This window comes from Tursiops truncatus, chromosome 13 (assembly GCF_011762595.2).
Source record: "Tursiops truncatus isolate mTurTru1 chromosome 13, mTurTru1.mat.Y, whole genome shotgun sequence".
NCBI lineage: Eukaryota > Metazoa > Chordata > Mammalia > Artiodactyla > Delphinidae > Tursiops > Tursiops truncatus.
This window is the reverse complement of record NC_047046.1, coordinates 37,168,901-37,191,108: the sequence shown is the minus strand read 5'-3', so window position 1 is coordinate 37,191,108 and position 22,208 is coordinate 37,168,901. Positions and strand designations below refer to the sequence as shown.

General features: G+C 42.4%; 1 protein-coding gene and 1 non-coding gene across 3 annotated transcripts; one reads left to right on the top strand and one right to left on the bottom strand.

The window, feature by feature from the left end:
- Positions 1-9,643: 9,643 nt before the first annotated feature.
- On the bottom strand, positions 9,644-10,003 carry LOC101321993 (endothelial differentiation-related factor 1-like). Of its 2 annotated transcripts, XM_019930357.1 has the most exons (2): positions 9,794-10,003; positions 9,644-9,742 (listed from the first exon to the last, which is right to left on the bottom strand). In XM_019930357.1, the coding sequence occupies exons 1-2, from the start codon at positions 10,001-10,003 to the stop codon at positions 9,644-9,646; spliced, it is 309 nt and encodes a 102-aa protein (XP_019785916.1). The 2 variants fall into 2 exon arrangements, with proteins under 2 accessions (XP_019785916.1, XP_019785915.1); XM_019930356.1 differs by having other exon boundaries at positions 9,644-10,003.
- Positions 10,004-21,141: 11,138 nt separating this feature from the next.
- On the top strand, positions 21,142-21,252 carry LOC117307763 (U6 spliceosomal RNA). Its single transcript, XR_004521642.1, has one exon. It is a non-coding gene; the product is annotated as a U6 spliceosomal RNA (small nuclear RNA).
- The last annotated feature ends 956 nt before the right edge of the window (positions 21,253-22,208 follow it).

The window sequence follows — 22,208 nt, the reverse complement described above, 5'->3', positions numbered from 1 at the left end:
TGCAGTTTTTTTTTTAATTTGATAATGAAAGGCTTTAATTGTAATGTCATTGGCACATGTCATTGCTTTATAGTTTCACAACTTAAGTTTAAATATTAAGAGATACTTGGACATTTTTTTTTTTTTTTTTTTTGCGGTACTCGGGCCTCTCACTGTTGTGGCCTTTCCCGCTGCGGAGCACAGGCTCCGGACGCACAGGCTCAGCGGCCATGGCTCACGGGCCCAGCCACTCCGCGGCATGTGGGATCTTCCCAAACCGGGGCACGAACCTGTGTCCCCTGCATCAGCAGGCGGACTCTCAACCACTGTGCCACCAGGGAAGCCCGGACATTTTTTAACCAAATAGGAAGCATTTAAAATACCATGGTGTTTAGCTAATGTGTATTTAAAAGTATAAAGGAGATTCATAAAAATAAAAAGATGTTTTAAACATAGGGTCTGTAAATACACTCTATTTTATCATTTATGGTAACATAGTATGGTATTTATTTGTTTATTTATTATTTTATTAATTAAAGTATAATTGACCTACAACACTCTTTGTTCCAGGTGCACAACACAGTGACTCAATATTTCTATACATTACAAAAGGCTCACCACTTCTACAGTTTGATAATTACATGCAGATTTTTGGTGTTGTCTGAGATTCCTGGATCTGTGGTTTGTGTCCATCATTAATTTTGGAAAATTCTCAGCCATCATCATTTTCAATATTTATTCTTTTCCTTTCTCTCTTTCTTCTCCTTCTGGTATTCCCTTTATACATATGTTATTGTGGTGGCTTCTCTTGTTGCGGAGCACGGGCTCTAGGGTGTGCAGGCTTCAGTAGCTGTGGCACGTGGGCTTTGTTGCTCCGTGGCATGTGCGATCTTCCCAGACCAGGGCTTGAACCCGTGTCCCCTACATTGGCAGGAGGATTCTTAACCACTGCGCCATCAGGCAAGTCCGCTTACACATTCTGATCTATCTTTTTCATTCTTTCTTCTCTTTACATTTCAGTTTTTGAAGTTTCTATTGACATATCTTCAAGCTCACTGATTCTTTCCTTGGTTATTAATGAGCCCAAAAAAGGCATGCTTCATTTCTGTTTCAGTGTTTTTGATTTCTAGCATTTCCTTTTGACTATTTTCTAGAGTTTCCATCTCTCTACTTACATACACATCTGTTCTTTCATAATGTCCACTTTTTCCATTAGTGCCCTTAGCATATCTGTTATTTAAATGATGATTAAGTCCTGTTGGTTGTTGATGATGTTGAGTTTTTCTACAACCCTGCTGACTTTCTGTCCACTTATTCTATCAATCTGTTGAGAGAGAGATATTGAAGTCTCCAGTTATAATTCAGGATCTGTCTATTTCGCCTTTCAGTTCTATTAGTTTTTGCCTCACGTATTTTGCCGCTCTGTTGTTTGGTGCACAGCCATGTAGGATTGCTGTGACTTCTCAGGGGATTGACCCTTTTACTATTATATAACATTTGTCTCAGTCCCTGATAATTTTATGAGCTCTGAAGCCTATGTTATATGATATAAATATATCACTTCTGCTTCCTTTGATTAATGTTTGCAAGATATATCATCTTACATCCTTTTACTTTCAACTTGCCTATACCATTATATTTGGATTGAATTTCTTGTAGAATGTATTTAGTTTTAATCCACTCTATCAATATCTGTCTTTTAATCAGTTTATTTAGGCCCATTCTTTTAGTGTAGATCTGCTAATGACAAATTCTCTTAGTTATTTTCTCTTTCTCTGAGAATAACTTCATTTCCCCCTTCATCCTGAAGGACACCTTCACAGGATACAGGATTCTGGGTAGTCAGTTCTTTTCTTTCGGCACTTTAGTGTGCAGTATGCTGTCAAAGTAAGGACTAAACTAAAATAAAAATGAATGTGTTCCCAGGCTACATTCATAAAAGCGCAATTCACCGAATGAGGAGTGAGACCCATTTCTATGGTCTGGAGGACTGTGCTCACTTGTAGGTTTTACATCTTAAAAGGAACTGAAGAAATCAAGGCCTGTTGACAGCAGTGAGATAAATAGGGTGAGGGGATACAAAACCACATCCTAAGAGAAATGGCTTAAAATAACTAAGGCTGTTTCTTCTGAAAAGAAAATTCTCTCGAGGAATATGACTTCCAAAGAAATAGGACTTGTTCCACGGGGCTCCAAGGGGTTTCAGAGAGAAGGAATGATAAGGGAAAGAGATTTCAATTTCGTATCAGGAAGAATTTTCAGCAACCAAAGCTGCACAAAGATGGACTGCACTGCATAAAGATTATGTTCCTGTCATAAAGGTTCAGAGGTATGGGTTGGATGAATATTTTGCCAGTATGCCACAGGTATTTCAAGCTATTGATATTGTGATACCTTACCAAGCATCTCTATTTTCATTTGGGATTCCTGGATGTAAAGTGAAATGGAGTGTATTTATTTATTTATATATTTTTATTGAAGTATAGTTGACTTACAATATTGTGTTCGTTTCAGGTGTACAGCATAGTGCTTCGAGTCTTTTACAGATTATATCTGAAATGCAATGTATTTAGATAGAGAACCTTTAGACGTGGCAAATTCCACTTTGATATTAACAACCAAACAAAATTATTTATCCTACATAAGAACATTTTATTACTACAGTTGGTGATGACACTTATAGAAAATGTCTGCCCTGTTACGGATCTTGCCTGATACATTTATAATTCGAGGTGATGCTATAAAGTGCTATGTGTGATTTTAACAATAGCCAACACTTAAATAGCACTTACTCTGTACCACCCACCGTTCTAGGAGCTTCTACATATTCAATAATTATCTCCACTTTACAAAAGCAGTAACTGAGACACGAAGAGATTAAGTAATCTGTGCAAGGTTACACAGCTAGTAAGTGGTAAAAGGAAGATTTGAATCCTGTCTGTCTGACTCCTAAGTCTAGACTTGAAATGTATACATTGCCCACCACCCTAACTCTTTAATTTAATCAGCTTGTCAGGACCTGTCTACTTACTCCCCAATGCATGTGTCCCTTTCAAAAGTCACGCTTAACCAATGGTACTGCTGGGCTCAGAATATTTTTGGAAGTTCTCTTTTGGATACAATCTAAACACCTCCAGCATATTCTCTGGAACATTCTCAAGAGGCAAATCTAACTCCACTGAGACTGGACTTAAGCTTTGGAAATAGCCTCAAGTGATTTGTAGTCAAATCTGATGGACAGAGTGGCTGGAAAAGCTGGATGTTATCATTTGACATTTAAAACCATCAATGCCACTGAAATGATGAGCCTAATTTCTCTGAATGGTTTGTAAACTGGCTTTGAAGTTTCTTCCAAAAGAGAAGAAAGGTGGTGACTGATGACAGTATGGCTGGAATAAGTCTCTAATCACCATAGCAACCCAGTGTTTTGAAAGAACAACACTCACTGGGATATGTCCATCTGGTGATGTTGTTATTTTCAAAGTTATACACTACACAGATGCATCCTTTGCTTGGTAAAAGAACTGTTCTTGCTTTTTTCTTTTTTTTGGCCATGTAGCATGTGGGATCCTAGCTCCCCAACCAGGGATCGAACCCGCACCGCCGGCATTGGAATCGCAGAGTCTTAACCACTGGATCTCCAAGGAAGTCCCTGTTCTTGCATTTATCAAGAAATAAAAAGGAGAAGGGAGAAGGCACCAAATAGGAGATTTCCATGCATCATGTACTTGAATAACACAGATCTTGATTAGGTGCCATTAGGGAGAAAAGCTAAAGCCTTTGGAATCTCAGTTAGAAGTAACAGAGTCATCATATCATCTTAGGGCAGCAATAGCTTCCTAGTGACAGACCTAAGTTTGAAGCCCAGAACAGAGCCAGTTCCTAGCTGGTTTTGGCAGAAATATTACTTCTCTGAGCCTTAGTATCTTTATCTGTAAAACAACATCTTTTCAGGATGTTGTCAGAGTTAGAAATAATTTCTATAAAGGGATCTGATCCATACTAGACCAATAGAGGGAACATGTTAAAAATAATTGTAGATGAAGTGTACTAAGAAAGGCAAAGTAGATAAACGAGTACATCCTCCTCACATACAGAGTTCAATAACCTCAGAAAAATGCTGTCTAAAATAAACTCTCCTACTGATTCACCGTTCACCCCCCAGGACCACTGAGAGCAAGTTTGGGACACAGTGTAGAAGAACTATTTTAAAATTTTATGGCTCCTTAGCAAGTATAGGCCTGCAATTTCTGTTGGCCTCCTGGCTCACTTGCTCCCTCCTCCATCACCCAGAGTTTGTGAATCTGCCCGCCCCCCGCGGAGGCCCAGGGGCAGAATCTGGCCTGTAGAGACTGACTTGGCGGCTGAAGGAGAGCTGCCTGCAGCTATGCATGGTGTACCTCGCGCAGCGCGCAGCCAGCGGGCAAGTGGAGGCTGAACCCTGGCCAGGATGCTCTCGTTAAACCCAGCGCCTGGCACAGGGAACAACTGCCCAGAAGTGCCTTTTACTTGGCACACATGCACTGACTGCTTTTTTTTTTTCCCCTGCTTTATCTGCCCAGAGGGGTGCTTTTTTTCTAATTTGCACAAAGCATTGTATATATTACGCATGGGCCTGCCATCAGAGGGGTCTTTTTGTTTTTCTTTTTTAACCAAGTTAGCTTGCCAAGTTTGAAAAGTCAGGGATTTCATGCAAGATTCTATATTCCTAGCTTCTTTCGGAAAATGGGATGATCTTTCCACAGTAGGCCCATATTCCTTCCTGACAACATTTTAGCTGGAGCCAGATGGCCACTGCTCGCTGCAGACCCAGATGGCTGGTTCTCCGCAGGCCAGGGAGCCTCCTAGGTTCCCCCCCGCCACCGGGGGTTGAGAGGGGTTGGGGGGTCGCGGGTGGTGCTGGGGGTGGAGGGGAAACGAACGCTCTGGGCTAACAGATCTGATTTCCAGCTAGTGGCACAGCTGGTGAACGTCTTCAGGGGGCAGCACATGCCCGCATATGAGTGATAGGTGAGGCATGATGTCCTTTAGGAGGAAGAAATTTCTCTCCTTACCAAAAGCCAGAGAAAGGCACTGTCTGGTCACGCAAACCCCGTGGATATGGGGCCTCTCCGGTGTGGGCAGAACAAAGCCACCCCCTGTTCTTTTTCCTGGGGAACGTGCAAACAGTGGTGGCTACTTCAGAGGCTGCCAGCAAAACTCAGGCCACCTCCTGGGCTATTCCAGGACGTTTCTTCTCTTTATCAGAACAGCCGGGAGGAGGAGGTAGATGCTAGGAGACAACCCATCCCTACAAATCTATTGGCAAAAAAAAAAAACAGCAGAAGAATCGCTCTGACACTTGTGTATCAGCGTCAGGCAGATCATGGCATTCTCCGCGCAGGTGGCTAAACCAGCATCAGAGGAAACCGCGAAAGGGCCCAGTGATTTCAATCCACATTCCTGATGGGCCCTGGTTAATGGTGTTAATGAAATGAAGAGCTGCATACACTATTTATGGCTAGATTAAGCCGATTACTCTAGCTTAGCCTACTTTCAATGTACAAACCTCACCAGTGGACAAGGCAAGGCTCTGTTATCTGTTTTTCTCTCCCTGGGACTTTTCTCCGGACATTGGAAACAGGAATCCTAATAAGACCATTTTTTACCTGTCTCATTTGAGAACAGGATTTTCAAACTCTCCCTTCAACATTGATGAAAATCCCTCAGTTCCTGACAGTGACCGCAGAAGCTTCCAAAAATATGCAGCAGCACAATTACTAGGAGAGATGAGATGTTGTTAACTAATAAAGGTGCCATAAATAAAGAATGATGAACCACCATGGGAAATGAATCGACAGAGAAGGACACGTCGGAATGTGGGAGAGTAAAAATCACTTAAACTTTGCATGACCTTGCAGAAAGTCATGGTGATGTTCTGCCAGGTCCCTGGGAGAGTGGATTGAGATATGGCTGTTTCCCAAGACTTACTATCTAGTAGGCTGTGTTTAGACCCGCTCTGAGCCTTCTTCCTTGGACAGCCTGGAGTCTCTCTCGTGTCTAAAGGGTTATCTGAGTTCCTCTCTGCACTTTACAACCTTTAGGCAGGAGCAGTTAATGAGACTATCAATTCCATGGAAGCATCTTGTTTGTAGCAATGGGGACGGGGGTGCCTCTTTGATAATTTAGAACAGTGCTGAGCAGAGGGTCAGATCTCCCTGGGGTGGTGTCACAAACTGGAAAAGTGGCTGTGGCACTGCGTTCCTCTACGGTTTTCTACAGCTGTTCCAGATTTTCCATGGGCTCACCTTTAAATTAAAAGAATTTCTGCACTTTCAAGAATTTGAAAACAAAGCCATGTGTGAGAATATGAGACCCGCTCCTATGCCCTTGCAAGAAATAGGTTGCATTCCTTTTTCTGCACTCAAAAAAACAGTACCTCCTCTTTTTTTGTTTTAGAATGCCATATATGTAAATGATCCCAAATTAATCTTTAGCATGTGCCCATGTTGTTTTGATTTACTAAACTTTAAAAATATGCCCATTGTTCCCTTTTAACAGCTTTCGGCAACATTTTCAGAAATGGAAATATATGAGCAAATTAGTAAATGAGTAGAATTAGCCAGTACCATTCAGCAAGCATTCAAGGTACGAATACTTCTACAATACACAAAAAGCATCAGTATAGATCTTATAATGCTATATAAGGTTTCTTATTTAACTTCACTCTTAATTAGCAACATACAATGAAGATTATAGAGAGAGAAGCAAAATAATATAGTCACTGGAATAGTATTTTTACACACTTTTAAGTGATTTTGGTTTTGTTTTTAAGGGAATTGTGTGATATAGTGGAGAGAACAAAAAGATCTGGTTTAGATAGAATTTTAGCTCTCTGCCTTAAAAGTTTTGTGACATTGGGCAAATTACTTAACTTCTCTGATCCTCGTTTTATTAAACTGTGAGGTGGAGTTGGTAATACTCATATAACAGGGTTGAAAGGATTAAATGAGATTCTGTGTAAAATGTCTAACGGTGCCTGACACAGTGTAAGATGTTCAATTAAGGCAACTCTCATTATTTGTAGTTTTCTCAGGTGATGGTGACTTCAGATGCTTAAGTAAATTTTTTTAAAGCTTTAGAAATAGTTGATTTTTCAAATTATTTAAATGATGTGGTGATCATCTTATAATGTACAGAAATATCAAATCACTAGGTTGTACACTAGGAAATAACATAGTGTTGCAGGTCAATTATGTCAATACTTCCAAAAAAAAAAAAAAAACCAAACTCATAGAAAAAGAGATCAGATTTGTGGTTACCAGAGGCTGAATTGGATGAAGGTGGTCAAAAGGTACAGACTTCCAGTTACAAGATAAATAAGTACTAGGGATGTGATGTACAACATGATAAATATAACTAACACTGTGGCATGTTATATATGAAAGTTATTAAGAGAGTAAAATCCTAAGAGTTTTCATCACAAGAAAAAATTTTTTTCTATTTCTTTAATTTCGTGTCTATATGAGATGATAGATTTCCACTAAACTTCTCGTGGTAATCATTACTTCTTGTGGTAGTGATGGATGTAAGACAAATCATTATGCTGTACTTTATACAGTGCTGTATGTCAATTACATCTCAATAAAACTGGAAGAAAAAAGGATATAACTCACATATCACACAATTCCTTCATTAAAAGTATACCGCCCAAGGGGCTTTCCTGGTGGCGCAGTGGTTGAGAGTCCGCCTGCCAATGCAGGGGACACGGCTTCGTGCCCCGGTCCGGGAAGATCCCACATGCCGCGGAGCGGCTGGGCCCGTGAGCTGTGGCCGCTGAGCCTGCGCGTCTGGAGCCTGCGCTCCGCAACGGGAGAGGCCACAACAGTGAGAGGCCCGCGTACCGCAAAAAAAAAAATAAATAAATAAAATAAAGTATACCCCCCAAAACTATTTAAAGGATTTATTTTTAGCACCAAAAATGTCAGTGACATTTTTGTCACTATCATGGAATTGTCATATTGTCACAATTATAAAAATTAATAATGATTTAAATCAGGGGTCCCCAACCCCCGGGCCACAGCAGACTGGTACCGGTCCGCGGCCTGCTGGGAACCGGGCAGTACAACAGGAGGTGAGTGACAGACAAGTGAGCGAAGCTTCACCTGCCACTCCCCATCGCTTGCATTACCGCCTGAACTATCCTCCCCACACCCTGGTCCGTGGAAGAATTGTCTTCCACGAAGCCGGGCCCTGGTGCAAAAAAGGTTGGGGACTGCTGATCTAAATTAACTTTAATTTAATAAATAATTTAATTAAAGTATTAATGAAATTATTTCCCTTAGTGTCACATCACAGAGGCAAATCTTAATTTTGGTGACTGGAATGGGGGTAACTATTCCTCTTATTTGCAAACTATCACTTGTTGTTACTGTATATACAGCAGTTGGATTTTTGTTTTTAATTTACTTCAGTAGCTTTAGCCTTTCCCACCAAGATTCAAGGCAATCCATTTGCCAATTTTTTTTCTAAAAATCTCTCATAAATTATAAATACTATACACAGGCTAAATCTTTCCTGTACTTCCATATAGGACATAAATCAGTATCTATATGATGTTTCTCACTAATAAAAGGAGTGTATCTGGTTCCAGAACCAGGCAGTTTTATTGCAATACTGAGTTTCCACAGTTCAGCCAAAAGTTTGAGGATGAAGACTTGCTGCAAAAAGCCTTAACTAGTTCTCAACTGCTTTCTCACTTGGCATATAAATACGAAAGTTAGAAATGGCCACTGGTACAATAGCTGTGTGTGCATATTCCTCCCGTAGAATATCAGAAGAGACTTGCAGTTTACAGACAAGGCTGGCAAGGTGTTTGGAAATATATCCAGAAACCTGAGGAAATTAGTGGAAAGAGAGGCTTGTTATTTCTGTAAATATGCTAGAGTACATTTTGATTTTACACCTGAGGAACCAATTAGATTAAGTATGTTTGTAAGGTTTGGGGTTAAGAAAATACTGTCAGTGGAGGGTTTTTCTTAGGACTTCTTAATTGATTCATCAGCAAAGTTACCAGATCCCAGTCAAAGAAGATTCTAAGTTTTACAAAACTTAAGATAACTGTCAAAGAGCTAGAATAGCTTTATCACCTCTGAATAATGCCTCAGTGAAGCTATATCGTGAGGAATCTATCTATCTATATATATATATATTTTTTTTTTTGGAAGGGCAACAAATGTTTATTAGCTTCTCTACGAGCCGGGCGGGAGACGCAGCTCCTCTCCCAGACGGTGGCTGCCCACCCTGTGCGAGGTGGTCCCCCTCCGAGCTCCCTGGAGCCACCCTGGTGACAGGGCAGACCCCAGGGGAGAGGAAGGTAGCGTTCCGCACCCCACGTGAGGGACGGGGACAGGGAGGAAAATAATCAGGAGAAGCAAACACTTTGCAAGGTTTTGTTTGTTAGTCTGACAGCAGGTAGGGGTAGAGGGGGCTCCCGGGCAGGGCTACCGCCCCGTGTTCCGCGTGGCCGCGTGAAGAGACCCACGCTGGCGCTGGTGGTCACGCGGAACCAGCCAGACAAGATCAGCTGGAACGCGCTGATTTCGAAGCTTTGTGTTCATTTCGCCCTGGGCCCCTTCTCGATCGGCTTCCCAATGTCTTTCCCCCGGCGCTTAAGGCCGATGGCTCACTCGATTTTGCCCAGAGCCTGGTTGTTAGAAATGGCCCGGCCCCTCTCACGGTCAGCGACGACCTGTGGCTTTTCGTTGATTTTCGTCGCCAGGTCCTTCTGCGTCAGCCCTTTGCTCTGCCGGCCCTGCGGGATCCCCTTGCCCACCTCCAGGCTCACCCGGTCGTGATGCAGCTCCTCAGTCCCCAGGTCCAGCTTGGCTGTGTTCTTGGTGATCCAATGCTGTTTGTTCTGGCCGGCAGCCCATTTCTTGGAAGCCTCCACATATTCTCCTCCTCTCTGAGCTGCTAGAGAGGAGGACTTGGCCTTGGCCTGGGCGGCCATGGGGCCCTTTTTGGGCCAGTCACTCTCAGCCATGGTGGGGCAGGTGGTCCGTCCGGCGGCTCCGAGGCAGCTGCTCGAGACCCGGCGACGCGACGTCCCCTTGTCGCTCGGCCGCTTCCGGGGCTCGCCGCGGCCCCGCCCCCTAAATCTGTATTTTTAAATTAACCCTAATTGTAGGGTGAACAACTGTCCCAGCTGACCTGAGACAGAAGATTTCTCAGGCTGAAGGATTTCAGTGCTAAAACCAGGATAGTCCCAGGCAAACCAGGATGGTTGGTCACCCTACGCAATGGCCTGATGTATATCATTAGATAGAGTATCTGGATTCTTTCATGCCTCAAAAATCTACATGGCTTGCCTGACTCTAGACAGTCAGCAAGCTTTTATTCATTGCCTGCTGGGGGCCAGGATCTGGAGATGATGTACAATTAGTAGACAAGCATCCCTAACTGAAATATTTTGTGTGTCTCACGCCCTGTGTCTTATGCTGATAGCCCCACGTGGATACAACTATTTCCAGGTTCGTGTTGCTTTTGGAGCTATTAGACTGAACTCAGCAAAGCAAGATGACCAAAATTAGCCTTTCCAGTGGATTCTGTCTTGGTTGTGCTCTTGTCATCTAAGTTAGATATGATATCAAGAAACGTATAAAAACATTTCCATGTGAAAGCAAATTAAAATGGGCCAAAGATAGATTGTAAACAGCTTGCCCGCCTTCCCGCCTACTTTCCTATAAATATTAAGTTAAATATAGTATATGCCCTAACATTGTAATTCACTTCCACGAGGATTTATTGGATGATTATCCTGGGTCAAGCCCTGTGCTAGGTGCTGGGACTACAAGAACGAATGAGAAATGGTCCTGCCCTCAGGAACCTTCCATCTAATGGGGAGAGAAACATGTGTCACTTGGTCTCTATTTGCCACTGTCTCCCCCAGATCCATTCTCGCCCTCTCTCTGCCTTGCTCCACGCCTCAAGGATTGACCTCTATGAGCTGCATCTCTGGGGCTGTCTTGCTCTGTGGCTTCTGGTTGAGTTCAGCCAATGGGAGGCATTGTTTTGGCTTGAAGCTCTGGCCATTGGTCTGTGATTGTAATTCTCTCCTCCAAGCCTCCAGCACTTGCAGGGCTCCCTTAGCCAATAATCAATTTCCTTACCTCTGCCCACTTCTGTGAATAGTCCCTTCACAAAGTTAGTTTCATGATTTCATCTGAGTGTGCCTTCTGTTTCCTGTACAAACCCTGACTGATTCAATAGGTAAATAAACTACTGAATTAAAGGAGGTAAGTGAAGTAATAGAGGTATATACTCAAGTAGAATGGTGTGATACAGGAGGGCATGCTCAAGAATGCCCAGAGAATGGGAATGAGAAAATGCTTCTTGATCTGAACGCTGAAGGATAAATAATAAGTGGGAGAAAGACCTGGAAGGGGCAATGTCTAGCATGGAGAGAAAACTCACCAGGATGTATTCATGCAACTGTTAGCAGGTTAGGGCAGCTGGAGCACTAAGTATAGGGAAGGCAGCAGAGGGAGATAGTGTGGAGAAATAGACTTGGTTCAAGACATGTAAGGATGTTAAGCAATTCTGTTCATTTCACATGCACACTGCCTGCCTCTCTCTCTCTCTCTGCCAAACACTGTTCTAGGCACTGGAGATTCATTAGACCATAAAATAACAATCCCTGCTCTTAGGGGATCTAAAACAGGGCAGCAGTAGAGATGTAAAAGAGGGGACACATATTGTAAAGGAAATCAAAAAGGAGGACAATGCCCAGGACAGTGCAGACAAATCTGAGAATTTTTTTAATTTTTAATTTTGAAATAATTATAGATTCCCAGGAGGTTACAAGGAAATGTATAGGGAAACCCCATGTACACTTCACCCAGCCTCCTGCAATGTTCACATCTTATACAATTATAGTAAAATATCAAAACCAAGAAATTGTCATTAATATAATCACAGTGTTTTCAGATCTCATCAGTTATACACACACTCGTGTGTATGTGTAGCATCGCCACCATAATCAACACGCTCAAGCCATCATGTTACCTCTTGATGGCCACATCCATCTGCCATCCCTAACCCCTGAAAACTACTAATCTGTTCTTCATCTCTATAATTATGGTATTTCATGAATGTTACATAAATGGAATCGTGTATCATGGATCCTTCGCGGATTGGCTTTTTTCACTCAGCATAATTTGCTTGTGGCTCATCTAAGTTGTGTGTATCAATATTTCACTCCTTTTTCTTGCTGAGTAGTATTCCATGGATGTACCAGTGTTTGTTCAACCCACTGAACCCACCGAAGGACATGTGGGTAGTTTCCAGTGTGGGGTTATTATGAACAAAGCTGCTATGAAGAATTGTATACAGCCTAGATACTTTTTGAGTGAATGAATGAGATAAAATGGATAGAATGCAGTGACCAGCTGTAGGGGATGAAGCCTGACATTGTTAGTAAAAAATGAACCCCAAAGCACGTGCAGCCACCAAGTACTACAAAAAGGGTTTATTTTGTTTCATATATGTATGTGTCTTATACATATGTATACATATACTTTATTAATAATCAAATGGTATCTTTTAAAATAAAACAATTTAAGATAAGCAAACTGAATTTAAAACTCTAAAGTAAAACTTGACAACATATTTACGTTGTCAAGAGACAACAGCTCTCAGTACAATCATTTTAAATATTTAAGTAAATTTTAAAGGATCTTTGTTGTGATCTGGCATTTTTAAAATTCTGACGCTTTACAAATTCTGTTTTGTTAGTTGCTTGAGTTCCTATTCTGCAATGTGCTATTATTATTATGCAGGATTGTATCCGTGCTCCTGAAAGAGTTTTAAAATTAATTCTAATTTGAAGAAAGAACATTCTACCCATAGAAAGTTCAAAAATAAAAATGATGAAGGACACATTTCAGGAAAACACACATGGTATTTTATGTCACCTACTTTAGAATAATTCCAGGATAGTTTCTTTTACTTTTGTTTTATTTATTCTACTTTTTAATGAATTTACAAATAACCCAAAATGTTCCCTAGTTTTTTTGCCTTCCAGAGTCACAATTTCCTTCAATACTCAAATAAGGATAATTCATCCTGGCAAGTCTGTTGCCTCCTTTTGGATAAAAATCTGGCAATAACCCAAAGAGCATTTGTAAGGGCTCCTGATCTATCTACAAGATACGTGTATAATTTCTTTGCCCATTTTAATATTTTAGGTGTGTTGCCTTCTTCTAAAAATTTGCAGTCAGTACCCATGAAGAATTTTTTTTTCCATGTAGAAAAAGCCTAGTTTGGACTTCCCTGGTGGCACAATGGTTAAGAATCCACCTACCAATGCAGGGGACATGGGTTTGATCCCTGATCCAGGAAGATCCCACATGCCGTGGAGCAACTAAGCTCATGCGCCACAACTACTGAAGCCCACTCGCCCTAGAGCCTGTGCTCCACAACAAGAGAAGCCACCGCAACGAGAAGCCCGCGCACCACAACAAAGAGTAGCCCCCGCTCGCCGCAACTAGAGAAAGCCCACGCACAGCAACGAAGACCCAACGCAGCCAAAAAATTTTTTAAAAAGTAAACGACCTTAAACAAAAAAGTCCAGTTTGCTCAGAAAAACCCAACAAGCCAGGTGATATATTCTATTATTTATATGCTCCTGTTCATATTTTATTATTTAATTTGGACTTGCAACTACTTAGGCAGTTATGGATCAGAAGGTGAGGCTGAAATGTACTATCCAACTGATAGAATGATTTATTCCTCCACAGGTCATTGGTATAGGCTCCAGTTGTCATCAAATACATATGGTATTTTACCTATCCTGTTGCCATGGAGATCAAGAACCAAATTAAAACACATTTGCCAGGGTCATAATAATGTAGTCAGAATTTAAAGAAAAACTTGATTTGCAGTTATATATAATTTTGCTTGTTTGCTCTGACGGTCTGTTGACTTCTACGTGCTTTAGTTTATCAATAATAATAGAGCTTCTCGAGCCATTGACTCACATGGGTCTTGACATTCCATGAGCCCAGATTCAACACATCGTCTGGCAGTCTGCTTGGGTTGGCCCCTGGATTGAAGAAGAGAGGGAAGTCTGGGATAATTCCCAAATGTCTGGATCTGGTGACTGGGATCCCATGGTAAGGCAAGCTTGAGGAGAAAAAGCTGGATTAGGAACTGTTGAGTCTGAAATCCCTGTGGGCCATGCAGTCCGAGAGGCAGCCAGTAGAAGGCTGGCTATGAGTGTCTGAGGTTCCATGTCACATCAGCCAAAGAGGATGGCTTGGCATTTTCCCCAAGAAGAGAGTCCTGGGGAATATAAACATCTAAGGCTGGGACAGAGGAAGAAGGTCAGGAAAAAGACCGAGCAGGTGTCTAATGTCTGATTAAGTGCCTGGCACACAGCTGGCACTCTGCAAATACTGTGAAAGAATATGGAACGCAGCCATGGGGATCTACAGCAGGATGGTTGGGCAAACAGGCTCAGCTCACTCTTACCTGTAACTAGTCAGAAATGTGCCTGGGGCTTCCCTGGTGGCGCAGCGGTTGAGAGTCTGCCTGCCAGTGCAGGGGACACGGGTTCGAGCCCTGGTCTGGGAAGATCCCACATGCCGCGGAGCAACTGGGCCCGTGAGCCACAACTACTGAGCCTGCGCGTCTGGAGCCTGTGCTCCGCAACAAGAGAGGCCACGACGGTGAGAGGCCCGCGCACCGCGATGAAGAGTGGCCCCCACTCACCACAACTAGAGAAAGCCCTCGCACAGAAACGAAGACCCAACACAGCCCATCAATCAATCAATCAATAGAAATGCTGTAGAATTATTAAAAAAAAAAAAAGAAATGTGCCTGGACCCAGAGGTTCATGTAACATGTCGACCACTCTTCTCAGATCACTTCTGGTCAGTGCTGCGTCCACGTCACGTGCCCTTGGTCTCCCTTACATGTGCCTCTTCTCCATTTCTCTGGGGTCCTGGCTTGGTTCACCCCAGGGATCTCTTCCCGCCTGCCTGTGTCATCACATCCTTGCAGGGGGAGCAGTATACACTGCCTCTCACAGCATAATTGCGGTTTGTTATTATCCTAAAAGACCCTCTTCCTGCAGAGGGGTTGGGATGGATGAGATAAAGGAGATTTAGAAGATGGAGAACTCAGTGAGACTAGGTGGAATTAAAAGAATGAAGGGGAAGGTGAACCCCATCCTGCTACAAATAAAAGGAACAGTCTGAGGAGTAAGAGGAGAACCCAGAGAGAATGGTTCAGTAATACCAAAGACCAGCTGCTTTAAAAAAATAGTTGCGGGGGCTTCCCTGGTGGCACAGTGGTTGAGAGTCCGCCTGCCGGTGCAGGGGACACGGGTTCGTCCCCCGGTCCGGGAAGATTCCACATGCCGCGGAGCGGCTGGGCCAGTGAGCCATGGACGCTGAGCCTGCGCATCCGGAGCCTGTGCTCCGCAACGGGAGAGGCCACAACAGTGAGAGGCCCGCATACCGCAAAAAAAAAAAAAAGTTGCGGGACTTCCCTGGTGGTGCAGTGGTTAAGAATCCGCCTGCCAATGCAGGGGACATGGGTTCGAGCCCTGGTCCAGGAGGATCCCACATGCTGCGGAGCAGCTGGGCCCGTGAGCCACAACTACTGAGCCTGCGCTCTGGAGCCCGCGAGCCACCACTATTGAAGCCCGTGCACCTAGAGCCCATGCTCTGCAACAAGAGAAGCCACCGCAATGAGAAGCCCGCGCACAGCAACGAAGATCCAACATAGCCAAAAATAGATAAACAAATTTATATTAAAAAAAAAGTAGTTGCTAGTCAACTGTGCCAAATGCCACGTGGAGGACAAGAAAGAGGACAAAAAGTAAGCCGTGGATTTGGTGATCAGTAGCTCCGTGATGCGTTTAACAATAAAACTTCCCACTGGCAGAGAGAGTGAAATCCAGGCTGCAGGTCAGGAGTCGTGGGAAGTGAGGGAGGGCTACACGCCCCAGGCTTTCTCATCCGGGGCAGGGCATCGTTGGACACACTTAGCGCATCACAACCCCAGCAGTCCCCAGTGATTCTGCTCCTTCCCTCAGCTCACAATCCAGTCCTGCCTCCAAAATAAGTCCCAAGCCTGACCACTTCTCACTCCGCCCAAGGAGCCACCCTTGTGTGGCCATCTGTCCAGGTGATGGAAACTCCCTCCCCCCTGGTTCCCCTCCCACCTGACTGTCCCATAATCGGTCCTTCACAGTGGCCACAGGGGTCTGTTAAAACCAGTCAATCAGACCATATCATTGCCCTTTGTAAATCCTCCACAGTGATCCTGTTATTAAAAATAATTGTTCATGTCTGACCCTGCCATACTACATGATCCGCACTTTCTGCCTCTTAGCATCCTACTTCCCCTTCCTCTCGCTGCCCTCCGCCACGTGCGCCTATTTTCAGTTCCTCAAACGTGCAGGGTTTGTTCCTACCCTTGCACTTGCTATTCCATCTTTCAGGCAGGGCTTGCTTCTTGCGCATGAGTCCTGCACCCCCTGATCCCTATGGCCCCATATTGGTTTAATGCTCCGCTGTTAGCATCTTGAAATTCTTCATTTTTGAACTGAGGGGCCTCACCTTTCCATTTTGCACTGGGCTCTGCTCTCAGGGATCGTCCCCTCCTCAGAGAGGCCTCCCTTGGCTTCCCAGACTAAAGCTGTCCCACTTTCCAAAACACAGGCAATCCCCTTATCCCGTTTTATTTTCTTTGTAACAGCTTTCACGCTCTGATATGTTCTTGCTTAGGTATTTATTTGCGTGGTGTCCACTTCCCTCCCCCTGCAATGTAACAGGAGCTCCTACAGGGTAGGGACCATCTATTCTGTCTCGCCCCAACGTCCGTAGAACCTCAGTGTGTGGAACACAAGGCTGCCCAACATACATTTGCTGATAAATGAGCTGTTCCAAGACTGAACTCCCTGGACGCAAGAGAAGAACCGTGCTCGGTGTCATGGAAATTCTAGAATGCTTTTGGTATTTATATACATCCTGATCAATAATTAAATTTTTGTGGTGCTGGTCTGTTCTGATAAATTCTGATTTCATGATGAGGTTAAATGGGATATAAATTCTTCTTATTATATTCAAGGTTGGTCTTTTTCATGAAAGATTTTGAAATCTGGATTCAATGCCTACTTTTGCTGCCTATGTTATATGAGCCTAAAACAATCATTTTAGTTTAGTCTGAATTTTTTAAAAGAGGTTGTTGGTCTACCTTCCAATTACATTGTGCTCTACGGCTCAATAAATCATTTTTGTTTGTATTAACTAATTTGACCTGTTCAGTAACTCTATACAAGAGATAAGGTGGCTGTGTTATTTTACAGATGGACTCAAACTATGTTGAAGCTTGATGAGAATACAAGAATAATAATCACAGATATTTAGAGCTGGGAGTAAGTGTTGAGATTATTTCTTCCAATAATTTCTCATTTTTAGATGAGGACACAGAGAAATCCAGAGCCCACCACGAGGCAAGGATTTTGACAGAACCTGATTCTTAAATCAGTGAACTTTATACTTTACCCTTGGTCCTCTCTGCCAACATTTGCCCCAAAAGAGTATTTACAGTCTACTTCAAAATTTTGCTTTTTGATGTGAATTATATCTTTAATTTTATTAAATGAATGGCTGAATAGATGAAGATAAAGAAAGAAAGAAGGAGGGAAGAAAAGGAGGGAGGGAGGGAGGGAGGGAGGAGAGGAAGGAAGGAAGCAGAGCTAGGGAAATTATTACTATTGTTACTGAACCAGGATCGTTTTGCCTGACACTCAGCAAGCCAAAACACTGAGCTGCCAAGTTTTGCAGCAAAGAGAAGGTTTATTCACAAGGCAGTCAAGTGAGGAGATGGGAGAACAAGTCTCAGACCATCCTCCCCCTTTGGGGTGCAAAGGCCTTGGGGTATTTGGGAGATAAAGAATAAAGAAGCAGGATGGTCTGAGGGGTAAGGAACGTGGGGAGCATGAGGAAAGTGCTTGGGAAAAGGTGTGGTAATTGTCATCGTTCTATGAAGGCCTCTGCACATTCAAAACTGGAGGTGCTTAACATGGTCCTGAGGGTGGAGTTTTTGGCCCTCTGACATCGAAACATCACTGACTGGACACTCACACATGCCCAGTTGGAGGGTTGGTGGTCCTAACCAGTGTTAACCACTTCAGCTTGGTCCTATCCAGCTCATCTCCAACTAGACACAGCTGACTCCAAGTACCTGGAAAATAACTTGGGCAAACATCTTATTGCTTCAGCTGCCTGCTGCTTGGAGGATGTGCAAGTCTTAAAATGACCTTGATTAGCAAAGGCAGGTAAAATGGATTTGACTAATAATTACCCACGGTTTAATTATAATCTACATAAGTCATTTATTTGGATCTTTATGCTCTTGTCTTTTACTTCTCTTATGCATTCCCTCCTTGATTTTTTTTTTTTTGATTTTTTTTTTTTTTGGTGGGAAGGGAAGGGACTTCTGCCAGAGTAGCACTCCCTCCCAAGCGGGAGTGGGTTGACACACGGGAGAATCCAAGTTGTGGCAAAAGCATTAAGGCTTCGCTCTCTTTCCTCCCCTTTCTGACCTCACTGGTGCAAGACAGCAAATCCCAACTTATCCACAGGACACATGCAGGGCTGCCGGGTTACACAGCTCCACGGACCACGGACATCATATCCTGGAGTTGGGCTCCACAGAAGAAACAGCACAAGTGGCACAGGCTTCCTGGCCTGCTCTGTGCCAAGTAGTTACCCGAAGGGAAGCCCAGAGGTTGTCTAGCTATGCCAGTGGCAGGGTGGGCCGATATAATCAGGGGTGACATAGTAGCAAGTCCATTATGGGCACACATCTAAGATGCTCTGTCCAAGCCCAAACTTACCAACAATAAACCTGACATTTTGAAGTCCATCTGTCTGACTTCTCTATTTCTCAGTTAATACCCTGTGCCTCTTTTTGTTGTCCTTCTTAATTAAGATGACCTTGCTTCTAGGTGTCCTTAGTTACTGACTAGCTATAATATTTTACAACCCACTTAAATCTTGAATGTAATGATGTCATAATTATGAAAGTAACCAGATTCACACGAAGTGTTACCTAATCTTAAGAACAAAATGGCATCTGTGAAAACAGCTGAAACAATTAGAGGAAGAAAGTTTTTGGAAGCTTCAGGATTTTTTTTTTTTTTTTGCGGTACACGGGCCTCTCACTGTTGTGGCCTCTCCCGTTGCCGAGCACAGGCTCCGGACGTGCAGGCCCAGCGGCCATGGCTCACGGGCCCAGCCGCTCCACGGTATGTGGGATCTTCCTGGACCGGCGCACAAACCTGTGTCCCTGGCATCGGCAGGTGGACTCTCAACCACTGCACCACCAGGGAAGCCCTGCTTCAGGCTATTTTAAAAGTAATTAGTACTAGTTAGCAATAAAGTTCTCTTCTAGGAAATTACACTTAAAGGGGGAACATGGAATACAGAAAAAAATCTACCGCTAGAGAATGAACCACCAGTCTTCCTAAACATTGGTTCCACTTTCAACAAAATGTGGGTTGTCGAAAAAGAGCATGTAGATGCCAGCCAGGACTTCAAATGGGTCCAAACTTGGACAACAGCAAACTAACAAGAAAGGTTCTCAGGGTCAGAGTTTGCACTGATGCGGCACAATTTCCTATGATTGACTTTCCCAGAACTGTGCTCTCCTCTTTCTGAGAAAAATACCCAAAGTACTGCTTCTTCCTTTGGCCAACCAATCACCTCTCAGGATAGGACACATCTGTTTGTAGGTGTGGATTGTAGTTGCTCAAAAATGACGTGAGGCTTCTTAAAATGATAATAGGTCAATTTGCTTTGAACTGATCTGTTTTCCAACAGAGCTAAGAGGTTTTCCACTAAATCAGAGATTCAGCAGGTAGTCAAAACAGCTGAAATGAGGTGTAGGCAGGACTTCACGTGTGTCCTGTAATTGCCCATCCCTATGTCCAAGCAGAGCAGAGATAAACTCCAGACTGCAAGTTACTCCGACACAAGGATCAACTTCTAAGGGCCCTGAAAGGCAGGTGAACCAGTTCAAAACAATGTGACCTGCTTAGAAAGTATTGAGTATCTAATAAGTATTGATTGGCTAATCCTTCAAAACTTGCAAAGGGGGCCCAAGACAATCTTGAGATTTCAGTAGCCAGAGAGACCCAGACAACACCTGGCTATGGTGACTCTCTAAATTGCTTTTAAATGAATTTTTCGCTGAATTTTCAGTTCAGCTAATCAATTACCAAATTGTAGTAAAATACTCACTTATATGCTCAGTGTTATCACTTTAGTTAAAATGTGTTTGCATGTATTTTTTAAAATGCCAAATGACTATAAATAATCTTCAAAATGTTTTTAAATTAATTTTTATTGAGTATAGTTGATTTACAATGTTGTGTTAGTTTTTGCTGTACAGCAAAGTGAATCAGTTATACATACATGTATATCTCCTCTCTTTTAGATTCTATTTCCATATAGGTCATTATAGAGTATTGAGTAGAGTTCCCTGTGCTATATAGTAGGTCCTTATTAGTTATCTCAAAATGTTTTAACTAAGCATTTACTTTATTTCATATTGTTGCTTATACTTTCAATCAAAGAAATTTGTTTGGCCTATAAAAGAATATACATAGAATAAATTTCTATTTTATTATATTATTATTATTTTTTTTTGGCTGCGTCCAGTCTTAGTTGCAGCACGTGGGATCTTTCGTTGCAGCAGGCAGGCTCTCTTGTTGTGGCACGCAGGCTCCAGAGCATGTGGGCTCAGTAGGTGTGACAGGCAGGCTTAGTTGCCCAACAAAGGATTGAACCTGCATCCTCTGCATTGGAAGGTGGATTCTTGACCACTGGACCACCAGAGAAGTCCCATAAATATATATATATTTTAAGGCTTTAATGAGTCCTATCGAAACATATTTGTGGGGACTTCCCTGGCAGTCCAGTGGTTAAGACTTCGCCTTCCAGGGGGTGTGGGTTCAATCCCTGATCAGGGAGCTAAGATCCCACATGCCTCGCGAGACATGCCTCGAGGCCAAAAAGCCAAAACATAGAAGCAATATTGTAACAAATTCAATAAAGACTTTAAAAATGATCCACATCAAAAAAATCTTAAAAAAAAAAATTGTGTGTGCTCACTTCGGCAGCACATATAAATACTAAAATTGGAATGATACAGAGAAGATTAGCTTGGCCCCTGCACAAGGATGATATGCAAATTCATGAAGCATTCTACATTAAAAAAAAAAAATTTGTGTAAGATAAAGTAACTCAAGGTCATTGTTCCTGATCGTGTAGACAGCCCGCCCTCTAGTGTTTCTTTCTAAACCCTACCGCATTTTAAACCATAATCTCAAAATGCTAGGTTAATAGGATTAAGAACTGTGTCATCAAATTAATAGAACAAGGCAAAATCCCTGACACAGACAAAAATTAAATCAGAGAAAAGTGAAGTTCCTTCCAGAAGCTGGTGACAACCTCACTGGGGAGAGCCTGCAAAGTTGGTGGTAAATATATTAAAACTTCATTTGGTAAATAGGGTCTTAATAGAAAGAGAATTAGTCCAAATGATAACCGTAGATATAAAATGTGATAGCTTTGTAAATACTAGTATTTTTAAAAGATATCCCAAATGTTGATTAAATAATGGAGTTTTTTTAAATAACAACTATACATAAAGCAGATAAATATCCCCTTTGGGAGGAATTAAGATAATCTAAGTTATTTTATAGATATAACTTTATGAAAGCATACATTTTTATTTGGAATGTTTGCAACTAATATTTATCAAATTAAATTTAAAAGGAAATTTATTATCTGAGAAGAAACAAATTTAACTGTGCATGATTCATACATCCTGATGGACTTTATAAGATGTATGAGAAAAATCTGAGGGGTTTTTGCTTTCATAAAAAAATAAGTAGTAAGCCATTTAGGTTAAAACTTACTTGTGGACTCTGAATTTTGAAAAAAACAGTCCCTTTGACATACCTAATTCTGTGTTTGGGGATATTTACTGTTGACAAGGAAATAAAATGTAGTTTGGATTCTATGGGGCTGTTATCCATGCTATTGGTTGCCCTAAATTTCAAATGCTTCAGATGATGACCTTATTTAACTGTCAGGAAGAATGTAAACAAAATAGGGACTTGGGTTGTCTTTTTTAAAAATTTATTTAGATTTCAGGTTTCCTTATGT

Coding starts and splice junctions, on each gene's coding strand:
- LOC101321993 (XM_019930356.1), bottom strand. CDS start 10,003: ATGGCTGAGAGTGACTGGCCCAAAAAGGGCCCCATGGCCGCCCAGGCC.